Genomic DNA, 12,066 nt, shown 5'->3' with positions numbered 1-12,066 from the left:
CAGGATTGGTGGTTAAGGCAGAGCCCGCTTAGCGTTGATTGGTCCGTGCGACGCTTTCTCTTTTCCACCAATAGGAGGGGCGTGTGAGGGAGCGCTGTGATTGGCTGGCGGCTCGGCGGCGCGCTGCGTGTTTCCGGAAGACGTGGCCGTCGCTTGCAGCCGGTTTTCCCCGATTATCTGATACCGAGAGACCGTTCCGTCTGCAGCCGGCGGCGCCACCATGATCTCCCTCACCGACACCCAGAGTAAGGCGCGGCTCCGGTACAATGTGTACAGGGATGAGGCGGCTCCACCGCTGTGTCTGGCGACTGTGTGCTGCCAGCTGTGTGGCGTGCTGGGGCTTGTAGTCCTACCACTGCTCAGATCAAAGCAGTGACGTCACCGGGGTGAGGAGGGGACGAGGTGTGACGTCATCGGCGGGTACATGTGAGGTGTGACGTCATCTGCGGGTACATGTGAGGGCGTGAGGTCATCGGCGGGTACATGTGAGGTGTGACGTCATCTGCGGGTACATGTGAGGGCGTGAGGTCATCGGCGGGTACATGTGAGGGGTGATGTCATCTGCGGGTACATGTGAGGGCGTGAGGTCATCGGCGGGTACATGTGAGGGGTGACGTCATCGGCGGGTACATGTGAGGGGCGTGAGGTCATCTGCGGGTACATGTGAGGGCGTGAGGTCATCGGCGGGTACATGTGAGGGGTGACGTCATCGGCGGGTACATGTGAGGGGTGACGTCATCGGCGGGTACATGTGAGGGGTGACGTCATCGGCGGGTACATGTGAGGTGTGACGTCATCGGCGGGTACATGTGAGGGGTGACATCATCGGCAGGTACATGTGAGGTGTGACGTCATCGGCGGGTACATGTGAGGTGTGACGTCATCGGCGGGTACATGTGAGGTGTGACGTCATCGGCGGGTACATGTGAGGTGTGACGTCATCGGCGGGTACATGTGAGGTGTGACGTCATCGGCGGGTACATGTGAGGTGTGACGTCATCGGCGGGTACATGTGAGGTGTGACATCATCGGCAGGTACATGTGAGGTGTGACGTCATCGGCGGGTACATGTGAGGGGTGACGTCATCGGCGGGTACATGTGAGGGGTGACATCATCGGCGGGTACATGTGAGGTGTGACGTCATCGGCGGGTACATGTGAGGGGTGACGTCATCGGCGGGTACATGTGAGGTGTGACGTCATCGGCGGGTACATGTGAGGTGTGACATCATCGGCGGGTACATGTGAGGTGTGACGTCATCGGCGGGTACATGTGAGGGGCGTGAGGTCATCGGCGGGTACATGTGAGGGGCGTGAGGTCATCGGCGGGTACATGTGAGGGGGTGATGTCATCGGCGGGTACATGTGAGGGGGTGATGTCATCGGCGGGTACATGTGAGGGGGTGATGTCATCGGCGGGTACATGTGAGGGGGTGACGTCATCGGCGGGTACATGTGAGGGGGTGATGTCATCGGCGGGTACATGTGAGGGGGTGACGTCATCGGCGGGTACATGTGAGGGGGTGACGTCATCGGCGGGTACATGTGAGGGGGTGACGTCATCGGCGGGTACATGTGAGGGGGTGACGTCATCGGCGGGTACATGTGAGGGGGTGACGTCATCGGCGGGTACATGTGAGGGGGTGATGTCATCGGCGGGTACATGTGAGGGGGTGACGTCATCGGCGGGTACATGTGAGGGGGTGACGTCATCGGCGGGTACATGTGAGGGGGTGACGTCATCGGCGGGTACATGTGAGGGGGTGACGTCATCGGCGGGTACATGTGAGGGGCGTGAGGTCATCGGCGGGTACATGTGAGGGGCGTGAGGTCATCGGCGGGTACATGTGAGGGGGTGACGTCATCGGCGGGTACATGTGAGGGGGTGACGTCATCGGCGGGTACATGTGAGGGGGTGACGTCATCGGCGGGTACATGTGAGGGTCGTGAGGTCATCGGCGGGTACATGTGAGGGGGTGACGTCATCGGCGGGTACATGTGAGGGGTGACGTCATCGGCGGGTACATGTGAGGGGGTGACGTCATCGGCGGGTACATGTGAGGGGGTGACGTCATCGGCTGTACACGAGGGGCATTGTCAGTCAGACCTGGTGCAGAGTGAGGGGCCCTGGCCTCTGATAGGAGGCGGAGTCTGATGTGTGCACCTTCCCTCCCCCACAGACCGGCTGCAGCGTCCACAGAGGTTTCGGCCGCTCGCTGCTGAGAGTTTGTTACAGTGTTATCCAGACCGCGCTCTGATCTCTGACTGATACATTGTAACCACATGTGACCCTCGGACCGGCTCTTATTGGCTCCTCCGGGTCCCCTCCCCCCATTGCCTGCAGCCCTCCTGTGTGATTGGCGGCAGCGGTGGATCCGGCTCACAGTTTCCCTTCTTTCTGCAGAGATCGGGATGGGACTCACCGGCTTCGGCGTCTTCTTCCTCTTCTTCGGGATGTTACTGTTCTTCGACAAGGCGCTGCTCGCCATCGGAAATGTGAGTGCGGGGGAAGGGTGACGCCATGATGGGTCTGCACTGTGAGAACTGCAGCAGGGCAGTGACTAGTGAGTGCAGCTCTGGAGGTGACCGGAGGCTAAGACAAGATGTAACAGCAGAATAGTGAGTGCAGCTCTGGAGGTGACTGGAGGATAAGACATGATGTAACAGCAGAATAGTGAGTGCAGCTCTGGAAGTTAAGACACGATGTAACAGCAGAATAGTGAGTGCAGCTCTGGAAGTGACTGGAGGATAAGACATGATGTAACAGCAGAATAGTGAGTGCAGCTCTGGAGGATAAGACACGATGTAACAGCAGAATAGTTAGTGCAGCTCTGGAGGTGACTGGAGGATAAGACACGATGTAACAGCAGAATAGTGAGTGCAGCTCTGGAGGTGAATGGAGGATAGAGCACGCCCAGGAAGAGGAGGAGCATCTGTGCTGAGGTCTGCAGGCTAGGGCCTTGCTAAGCTCCTGGGAAGGGAGGTTTTTCCTGCAAGGACTTTCCATCCGCCCCCTTCCCAGGAAAGAGGACTTTCCCTGGGACTGAGCGCCGGGGCTGTGCCCCTGGCTCCCACCCTCCGGCAAGCCAGCTGGGGGTGGGGGGCCTCAGCACCATCCGGAGGCCAGGGTGCAGCCAGCCAGTCCCAGGGAGATGGGGAAGAGACGGAGCCAGGAGAGAGGGGGTCGCAGGACCCAGGAGCCCCGGGACACCGGGCCCCCCGAAGCTGGTACCGTGGCGGCTCCTCCTCCCGGAGGAGTGGCGGCCCAGAGCAGAGGTGCAGTGGCAGAGCCCCCCAACATCTGGGGCTCCAGAGCTGAGGGAGAGCCATCCACCATCTACGCCTCCCGCATCCATGCGCACCTCTGCGAATATGAGGAGGCCGCCAAACAGCTGGGAAAACTCCGGGAGGAGTTAAGGGGAGCACGAGCGGTGGCTAAGAACCGGCTCCCCGCCTCGAGACGAGCTGAGGTCTCCGCCACGGTGGAGAGGCTGAAGGGGGCTATCAGGGCCTTGGAGGAGATACGGGCGGCTATCCTGAGTGGGAGCGGCCCCTTCGCAGAGAAACTGAAAAACGATGACCGGTTTAGAGCCATGACCGGAGGGTCTCCTGGGGGGTCGGGAGGCCCCTGCCAGGTGGAGGGCCAAGAGGAGGAGGATGGCGGAACATCTACGCCTGCCCCACCTGAAGGCCTGGTGAGCAACAACACCCAGGTAACATGCAGCGGGGTGGCCCCTGAGCAAGTGGCTCTCCCACCGGACTCCAGTTACTCGGAGGAAAGTGGGGGCGAGGGGGAGGCTGGTGGGAGTGGGGACAGTAGTAGTGAGGGGGGCTGCCTCGTCCTACAACAGGTGAGGCAGATCGAGTCCCCAGAGCGGTTTGGCACACTGCTCTTTGGGGATGAGGTCTGCCCTGAGGACGGGGCAACCGGAAAGAGGAAAAAGAAAAAAAACAAGCGCAAGCCAAAAAACACCGTGGCTGACAAACTTATGTTTGTCCCTCTTTCCGGGGCCCCTCTGTCCCGCTGTATGGAACCCGCTGCCCACCCCGGCTCGGGCCCTGTGGTGGGTCCGCAGCGGGGGCGCGGGCAGAGTGATGTGTGCCTGGACCTTACCGTCACATCTGGTGGTGGCGGTGAGGGTTCAGGCAGCGACATGGAGGTCGGTGCTGGTGCCAGTGGTGTAACAGCCGCTGGCGGTATTGGCAGTAGTGGTGTCCGGGCTCAGTCCCCGGTGGCAGGGGGGGCTGGCCTGGCGCTCAGCACGGGTACAGCCAGGACCGCACCTCCGGCGGTGAGTGCTGGGGTCTCTGGATCCCCCACGCACGGGTCCGTTAAGTCTGGTCCACTTATGGGGGTCCAGAGACCTAGAAAGGGCGTGGAGGCTGCTGTGAAGCAGCAGCTAAAAAAATGCAAGGGGCTGGTAGCTCCTCTGACGGCGCCCGTGGCAAGAGCGGGGTCCCCGGCGCGTAGACCCAAAAAGGGGTCCGTGCTGGGGGCACCGCCGCCGCTGGGCGATGAGGGGGAGTGGCCAGCCCTGCCAACATCAAGTGGTGGGTTCAGGGGCGCAGTGACAGTCCGTGAGGGGGGCGTGGCCTCCCCGAGTGTTGCCCAGCCTGCAAAGGCTGCGGCATGCGGGGGGGGCGTGTCCTCCTCGGCCGCTGTCCCGCCCGCTGTGCCCGCGTCACCTGGGGAGGGCGTGGCCTCGCAAGGGGTCACTGCTCTGCCCGGGGTGGCTGCGGCCGGCGGGGGGGGCGTGGCCTTGGCGGGCCCACTGTCTCCTGTCCCGCCTACCCCCTCAAGCAGCATAGTGCCCCCAAAAGTCGGTAGGGAGTTGTCGGGGTCCCCAGCCCGCTTACCTCCATCTGGTGGTGCGGGGGCTCTGGCGCTCCTTGGGAAGCCGGCGGGGGCGAACAGCAGAGGGCAGGGTGCGGTGGCAGTGGCCGTCCCTGTCCTCAGTGCAAAGACACCGCAAAAAGGAAAAAAAGTGGAGCCAGAGAACCCAGGAGCTGCTGCTGCTCCCAGGCTCGGGCAGGGCGTACTGAGTGCGCTCTGCTCGGAGGTATTTAAAGGGGCAGCGGCACTCTTGGACAAGAGTTGGAGCAGTGCCAGCAGCTCCAAGGAGCAGAGCACTGGCCAGTCAGGGCCCCCAGCAGGCAGGCAGGGGTACTGCAACACCAAGTCTGCTAATGTAAATAGTGGTCTATCTGGAAGTGAGAGTGGGAGTGAGATAGGAGATATTTTTGAAGAGCTGTTTGAGGACATAAATGGTGATGTGAGCGATATGGATGAGGGAGTGAGTGCGAGTGTGAATGTGGCAGTAAATGCTGGAGTGAGTGCCGGAGCGAGTGGAAATAATAAAAGAGTGAACGGGAGAGTGAATGAGGGTGCTGGCACAAGTGGTGGTAGTGGTGGGAGGGCTGGCCCGTCTGCCCCCCCAGCCGCGAGGCCCCAACGTAATTATGCGGGGGTCGCGGCTGGGGGTCGGGGTGGTTCCGGGGGGGTCTCCTCGCCTCCGGGCTCCGGGGACGGCGGTTTGCACCGCCGTTTCCTGGAGGCCCTCCAAAGGGGAGAAAGATCGATCATGGTAGAGGGGAGGACAGTGGACCTGTCTTTCTGGATAGAGAGACATGGCCTAGCAGCCTTCCAAAATCAAAGGGAGGGAGGGACTGTTTGGTCTCTCCCCACAGCCGGGCAGGGGCCGCCAAGAAGGAATGTGGTCCGTCTTAGGTGGGGGGGCAGTGAAGCTTGTCCACCTAGGAGCAAGGTGGTGGAGCTCCTCCTTAAGATGGGCTTCGGGGCGAATGACATCTTTGCCCTGATACACCCTTCGGCGTCCCGCTTCTTCGACGTCAGCTTCGTGCGGCCAGAGGGGCTTGAGCTCTTCTGGTCAAACTACGAGCTGGTGCGAGAAGAGCCCGGATGGCGAGACTTCGTGGCTCAAGCGGTGTCTCGCCAAAATTCCGTCAAGCGAGTGACCGTGGTTACATGTAACGAGTCACTCGCAGGCGTGGACATCATGACGTGGCTTTCCCGTTACGGGGAGGTCACCGAGGTCCCAAAAAAGAACAGGGACGAGTTTGGCATCTGGTCGGGGGGCTGGACCTTCATGGTCAAATTGAAGGTTTCCGGCGGCACGGTCACCCACATCCCTTCCTCGGCGTTCCTGGGAAGGGACAGGATCCTGGTCTTCTACCAGGGGCAACCGAAGGTCTGCCACAAGTGCGGCGACCCCACTCACTTCAGCGCCAACTGCAAGGTGCAGAAGTGCGCGTTGTGTGGTGGGGTAGGTCACCTGGCTGCCTTGTGCAAAGACATTCGGTGCCACCTGTGTGGTGACCTGGGTCACCCTCTCAGCCGCTGCCCTCGCTCTTTCTCTAATGCCGCCACAGGCCCGGTGGGGGGAGACCGCGGGGGGGCAACCCCCGGTGGCGCTGCTTCTGCTGTGGCAGGTGGTGGCGAAGGGGGAAGGGCTGAGGGGCCAGTGAGGAAGGGCAATGCTGCAAGGGGCCCCGCGTACCAGCGGAGGCAGGAAAAACGCCAGGGAGGTAAGGGACAGGTGGAGCCTCGGGCAACCGGGGTGATGCCTGCTCCTCCCTCCAGGCCCGTGGCCAAAGCCTCTGAGGCCCTGGGGGAGAGTGCGGTGAGTGAGGAGATCAGGAGGATGGAGAGAGAGGAGAAAGCGGCTGACTCGGACAATTCCTCTCAGTATGAAAGTGTTGATGAGGATGTCCAAGAGCAGCCTACAGCACCAGGTGGCAAAACCAGGCGTGCCAAGCGCAAAGCGGTGGGGAGGAAGGCTGACAAGCCTTCAAAGTCCCCCCCGCCCCCGACCACAAGGGTGCATACGGAAGGGCCCGCTGACCCCCCTCTGATCAGACTCTCCAACCGGTTCAGCGCCCTCGGGGGTTCAGATGATGAACCGCAAGACGAGGGTACTGGGCCGGGGGTAACACCGGAGGGTCCTTCGGGGGATGGCGGAGTCCGTCCCTCAGGGGGCATTGCTCCTCCTGAGGGGGGGACAGACCTGGAACCCGGGGGCGAGGACACCGGGGGGGGTGGGATGGACACGTCGGGAGCTTCCCTGAAAAGGAAGGTGTCTGACCCCTCCCCAGGAGGAGGTAATAGCGGGGTAGGGAAGAAATTGGCCATCCAACTCGATCACCCATGATGGCTGAACTCGCCCCGTTGACGCTGGCGTCTATTAATGTCGCCAGCATTAAGTCAGATGCGGCTCGCTTCACGGCCTTTGATTTTTTCTCCCGGATTGAGGCAGAAATTTTATTCTTGCAAGAGACCAGACTAACAGACATGGGGGCCATCTATAAAGCACGGAGGGAGTGGAGGTGCGGGCCCTCATACTGGTCTCTTGCGGCCGAGCCGTATAGCGGGGTGGCAGTCCTTTTTAAGACTGCAGCAGTTGAATGCCGACGGGTTACTGAGTTGGAAATGGGGAGGTGCCTGATCCTAGATGTCTTCATGAGGGGACAAGAGCTCCGGCTCATCAACATCTACGGCCCGCAGTCCAAGTGGGACCGCAAATGTCTCTTCCTGAGGATCAAGCCCTTTCTTTTTACGAGCCGACAGGTGGTCTTCGGTGGGGACTTCAACACCATTACGAGGTCCCGTGACCGGGGGGGTCCCGGAGATCGCCTGGCTTATGATAGCGTCGCGTTGAATAGCATAGCCAGTGAAGCTCGCCTGGTGGATGCCCACATCCGGCACACCCCAGGTCACGGAGGTTTCACCTACCATAGGGGTAGCTGTAGGTCTAGAATAGACAGGTTTTTTTTGAAGGAGGACGCCATCTTTTCTGCTGTGTCCGCCGTTGAGGTGGAGTTCTCCGATCACTGTCTAATTTTCTTTTCTCTGAATGTTGCAGAGACTCCTCGGATGGGAAGAGGGCTGTGGAAGCTCAATTCGTCCCTGCTGGAAGAAGCGGAGGTGAGACAATCCTTCGAGGATTTTCTTCAGAGCCAGGTACCGCTGTTGGATCTCTGTAGTAGTAAGTCAGAGTGGTGGGAGATCTTCAAAAAGCGGGTGGCGGGGTTCTTCCGTCAGCTCTCGAGCCTCAGGAGTCTGAACAGGCACCGCTTGTACCAGGCTCTGGGGAGGAAACTCGAGCAGCTTGTCTCGACTGGAGGTGACCGAGAGGAAATCTCCAGAGTGAAATCTTTGCTCAAGAGGTGTCAGTATGATAGGCACACATCTTTGGTTTTTGAGAGGGACTTCGGGAAGTACCGCTCGCCCGACCCTTACAGAAACTGTAAGATGTCAGTGAATTGTAAGATGGTGACAGGACTGATCGACAGTACGGGGTCCCTGAACAGATCCAAATCAGGGATCCTGGAGGTGGTCAGATCCTTCTACTCACACCTCTTGGAAAAGAAGGATCTGGATCGGGACAGGATGTCGGCTTTCCTGGCTGAAGCCATCCCTGAGCCAGGGGGTGACCCCTCTCTTGGTGTTTTGGCAGAAGAAATCAGGGAAGAGGAAGTGAGACTGGCCATTGATGGGCTTCGGCTCAAGAAATCGCCAGGTCCGGATGGCTTAACATCTGAGTTCTATAAGACTTTTAGGGACTCCTTGGTCCCCCTCTTGACAGGGGTCTTTAATGAGTGTCTCTCCTCGGGCACTCTTCCCGGCTCAATGAGGAAGTCAGCCCTCATTATTCTGTCAAAGGGTAAGGATCCGTCCCGAATCGAGAACTGGCGTCCCATAGCGCTTCTCGATACGGACCGGAAGGTTCTGGCCAAGGTGCTGTTTAATCGGCTGGTGAAGTTTGCACCCCGGCTCCTTTCAGGGGCCCAGCATTGCTCTGTTCCAGGCCGCAGTACTTTTAGTGCTGTGCTCGGTGTCCGAGAGGCAGTGGAGCAGGGTAGGGCAGGTCACTGGAAGGGGTACTTGCTGTCATTAGATCAAGCGAAAGCCTTTGACCGGGTCAACCACGAGTACCTCTGGTCCGTCCTTTTGAGGTATGGTCTGCCTGGGAGGTTTGTAAAATGGTTAGAGATCTTGTACCAAGGGGCTGAGACTTTTCCGCTGGTGAATGGTTGGTCAGGTCGTCCTTTTGAGGTGGGTTCTGGGGTCCGTCAGGGCTGTCCGCTGAGCCCGCTTTTATACGTGTTCGCGATCGATCCCTTCTTAAGGAGGGTAGATCGTGGACCGTTGGCGGGAGTCGGGATGGACCGGGCGGGCTCTGGCTCCTCTCTGAGGGTGGTGGCGTACGCCGATGATGTTTCCCTGTTCGTATCCTCGAGAGGGGAGGCGGACTGGGTCATGTCGGAGGTAGTGCGCTACTCGGAGGCATCCGGGTCCATGATCAACCGGGATAAGTGTGAAAGTCTCTGGCTGGGAGGGGGAGATCCTAGTTTTGATCTCCCGGACACCCTTCCAGGGCCCCAGGCCACCGCCAAAATTCTAGGCATCGAATTTGGCCCCGGGGACTACCCCCAGCAAAATTGGGAGGGCAGACTTAAGATCGCCGCCCAAAAGGTGGACCAATGGAAGGGTTGGTCTTTAACCCTGAGGGAAAGGGTTGCCCTGGCTAAAGGCTATCTGCTACCTTTATTGATATACCTGGGCAGTGTGTGCATCTTGCCGGAACCTCTCTGGACGCGGGTCTATAGCCTGTTCTTCCAATTGTTATGGGGGAATAGGCTTAACCTAATCAAGAGGGAGGTTACATACCGTACGAGGAGACTAGGCGGGTTGGGTATGGTCAACCCGGTGGTGTTTCTAGTAAACACCTTTCTTAAGACTAACATCTCTAACCTCTGGCTAGAGAGGGCTCCTCCGTGGGTAGTCTCCTGCAAGGGTTGGCTTTGGCCTTTCTTCCAGGAATGGGAGACAGGAGGGCGGGTGAAGGACCTACGCACACCTCATGGGCATCTTCCGGCTTACGCTACCCCGGTTCTGAAGGTGATCCGCCGGTGGGGTCTGGGAATGTGGGAAATCAGGACCATGTCGAGGCAGTGCCTTGACAGGAGGGTCCTGTTGACCCATTTCCAGAAGCCCCTGGCCCTTAAGGATTGCCCAGGCCGGGATCTGGAGGTCGGGCTGGGGCTTTTAAATTCTAAGCGGATCCCCATGAAGTTTTGGGACTTGACCTGGCGTTGCTTCCACGGGAGGCTGTATGTAAGGGACAACTTGAAGTGCAGGAACTCCGATGACCGGGGTTGCCCTCGTGAGGAGTGTGGCGACGTGCTGGAAAGCATGGAGCACTTCCTGCTTCATTGTCCCTTTAATGCAGAGGTTTACAACAGGGTGGGTGCCTCCATACGTTGGCCGCGGCTGGCGTCCCTCTCCTACACTGAATGGGCCTATGGAGCGTTCAGATCCCTGGGTGGCCGGGACCCGTGCACTTTATTCCTAGTCAGTGCAGCGGTTAGGTTCCACACTTGGAATGCACGGTGCCTAGTTACGACGCGGAAAAAAACCCTCCCAAGGGATGAGGTGGTAGGAAACATCTTGGGTGACCTGGTGAAGGTCCGTTCTTTGGAGTTCGAAAGGTTGGGTGTGAGGAAGGCCTCTTGGCTTTGGAGAGGCCTCTCCTTTTAAAAACGCACTCAAGGGAGAGCTAGCTCCGTGTGAATGAGGGTAGGGATAGCATAAGTTTCACTGGGTGTGTTAGGGACAGAAGTAGGGGCAGATAGGGACAGGGAGGGACAGGCACTGAGGGACAGATAGAGAGTTAGTTATGATAAGTTAGGTAGAGTAGGGGCAGGTAGGGACAGATAGGGACAGGTTTCTTTTTTTTAGGGACAGAAGTAGGGACAGTCTTAGTTCTTGAGGGATAGGATGAATGTGTTAGTGAGGGATGGAGCCTCTAGAACCCCGTTTTCCTGGTGGTGGGCTGGTGCATGCCACCTTAGCTTTTTGTTTTAAAAACAGGACATATAATGGATATTGGGCTTACAGGTGCCAAACTTGGGCCTTGGGTATGTAAATGCTGTGTTTAGTTTGTATATTAATGCGTAAGTAGATGGGATGGTATTGAGAGTTTTGGAAAATGTCTTTTGGTTGTGCTTTGGTAAAAGGAAAAACATATAACACACGTTTTTTTTGTTTTTTTTTGTTTTTTTAGTTAGAATGTGTGGATGGGGTGTAGTCAGGTTGGGAGGGGGGTGCATGGGGGGTGGTGGATGGATGACCGGATGCCAAGAGCAACATGAAGGAGCAGAGGAGCAGGGCAGGAGAAGTAGACTCTGCGGACCCTGGAAATAATTTTCGTGTGGAATTAAAAGGCCATAAACTTTCGTGGACCAGATTTTGCAGTGACAAGGCTACAAACTTGTAGGACCTGCGGTGCAAGGTGGTGGGAAAAAAAAGGCTGCGAACTTGTTGCCATGTGTGGGAGGGGAAAAGAAAAAAAAAAAAAACAAAAAAAAAAAATCTTTGCTGTGTAATAGGAGGTAAGGTTTGTCGGCCAAAGTGGCAGAGTTCTTGTTTTTTTTCAAGGCGGAGGGCCAGGAAAGGGTTATTTTCGTTTGGTTTTTGTAAATAGTAAAATTGTAAATAGTAAACTAGTAAAATCGGTGAGGTGTGAATGGGGGTGAATGGGGGTGAATGGAGTGAGAGTGGGGAGTGGGGTTTATGTTTCTTTGTATTCTCTTTTAAGTGGACTCCTGCTGGGGGACCCTAAGCTGCCAAGCTCAGTGGAGGACAAGGAAAAGATTTGGACTTTCAGTTGTTTGCGCATGTTTTGCACATTTTATGTCTGTCTATGTTGGTTTTCTTTAGTTTATGTATTGTGGTTTGTTTCTGAGTGTAATTTTGATAATTTTGTAAAATAAAAGAGTTGGAGGATAAGATACGATGTAACAGCAGAATAGTGAGTGCAGCTCTGGAGGTGACTGGAGGATAAGACACGATGTAACAGCAGAATAGTGAGTGCAGCTCTGAAGGTGACTGGAGGATAAGGCACAATGTAACAGCAGAATAGTGAGTGCAGCTCTGAAGGTGACTGGAGGATAAGACACGATGTAACAGCAGAATAGTGAGTGCAGCTCTGAAGGTGACTGGAGGATAAGGCACGATGTAACAGCAGATAGTGATTGCAGCTCTGC

At 57.5% G+C, this 12,066-nt stretch overlaps 1 protein-coding gene across 1 annotated transcript in view; it reads left to right on the top strand.

The window, feature by feature from the left end:
• Positions 1-81: 81 nt before the first annotated feature.
• The window catches only part of GOLT1B (golgi transport 1B), a 13,146-nt gene continuing 1,161 nt past the window's right edge, over positions 82-12,066 (top strand). Inside the window, exons 1-2 of the mRNA XM_073562339.1 lie at positions 82-245; positions 2,405-2,496. Of these exons, the coding sequence (XP_073418440.1) occupies positions 221-245; positions 2,405-2,496 (117 nt within the window). The 5' untranslated portion in view covers positions 82-220. The remainder of the gene's footprint in view (positions 246-2,404; positions 2,497-12,066) is intronic.

Source organism: Dendrobates tinctorius, unplaced genomic scaffold, assembly GCF_039654945.1.
Source record: "Dendrobates tinctorius isolate UK_male_01 unplaced genomic scaffold, ASM3965494v1 ptg000348l, whole genome shotgun sequence".
Taxonomy (NCBI): domain Eukaryota; kingdom Metazoa; phylum Chordata; class Amphibia; order Anura; family Dendrobatidae; genus Dendrobates; species Dendrobates tinctorius.
The sequence above is the reverse complement of the archived record's forward strand: the minus strand, read 5'-3'. Positions and strand labels throughout refer to the sequence as shown.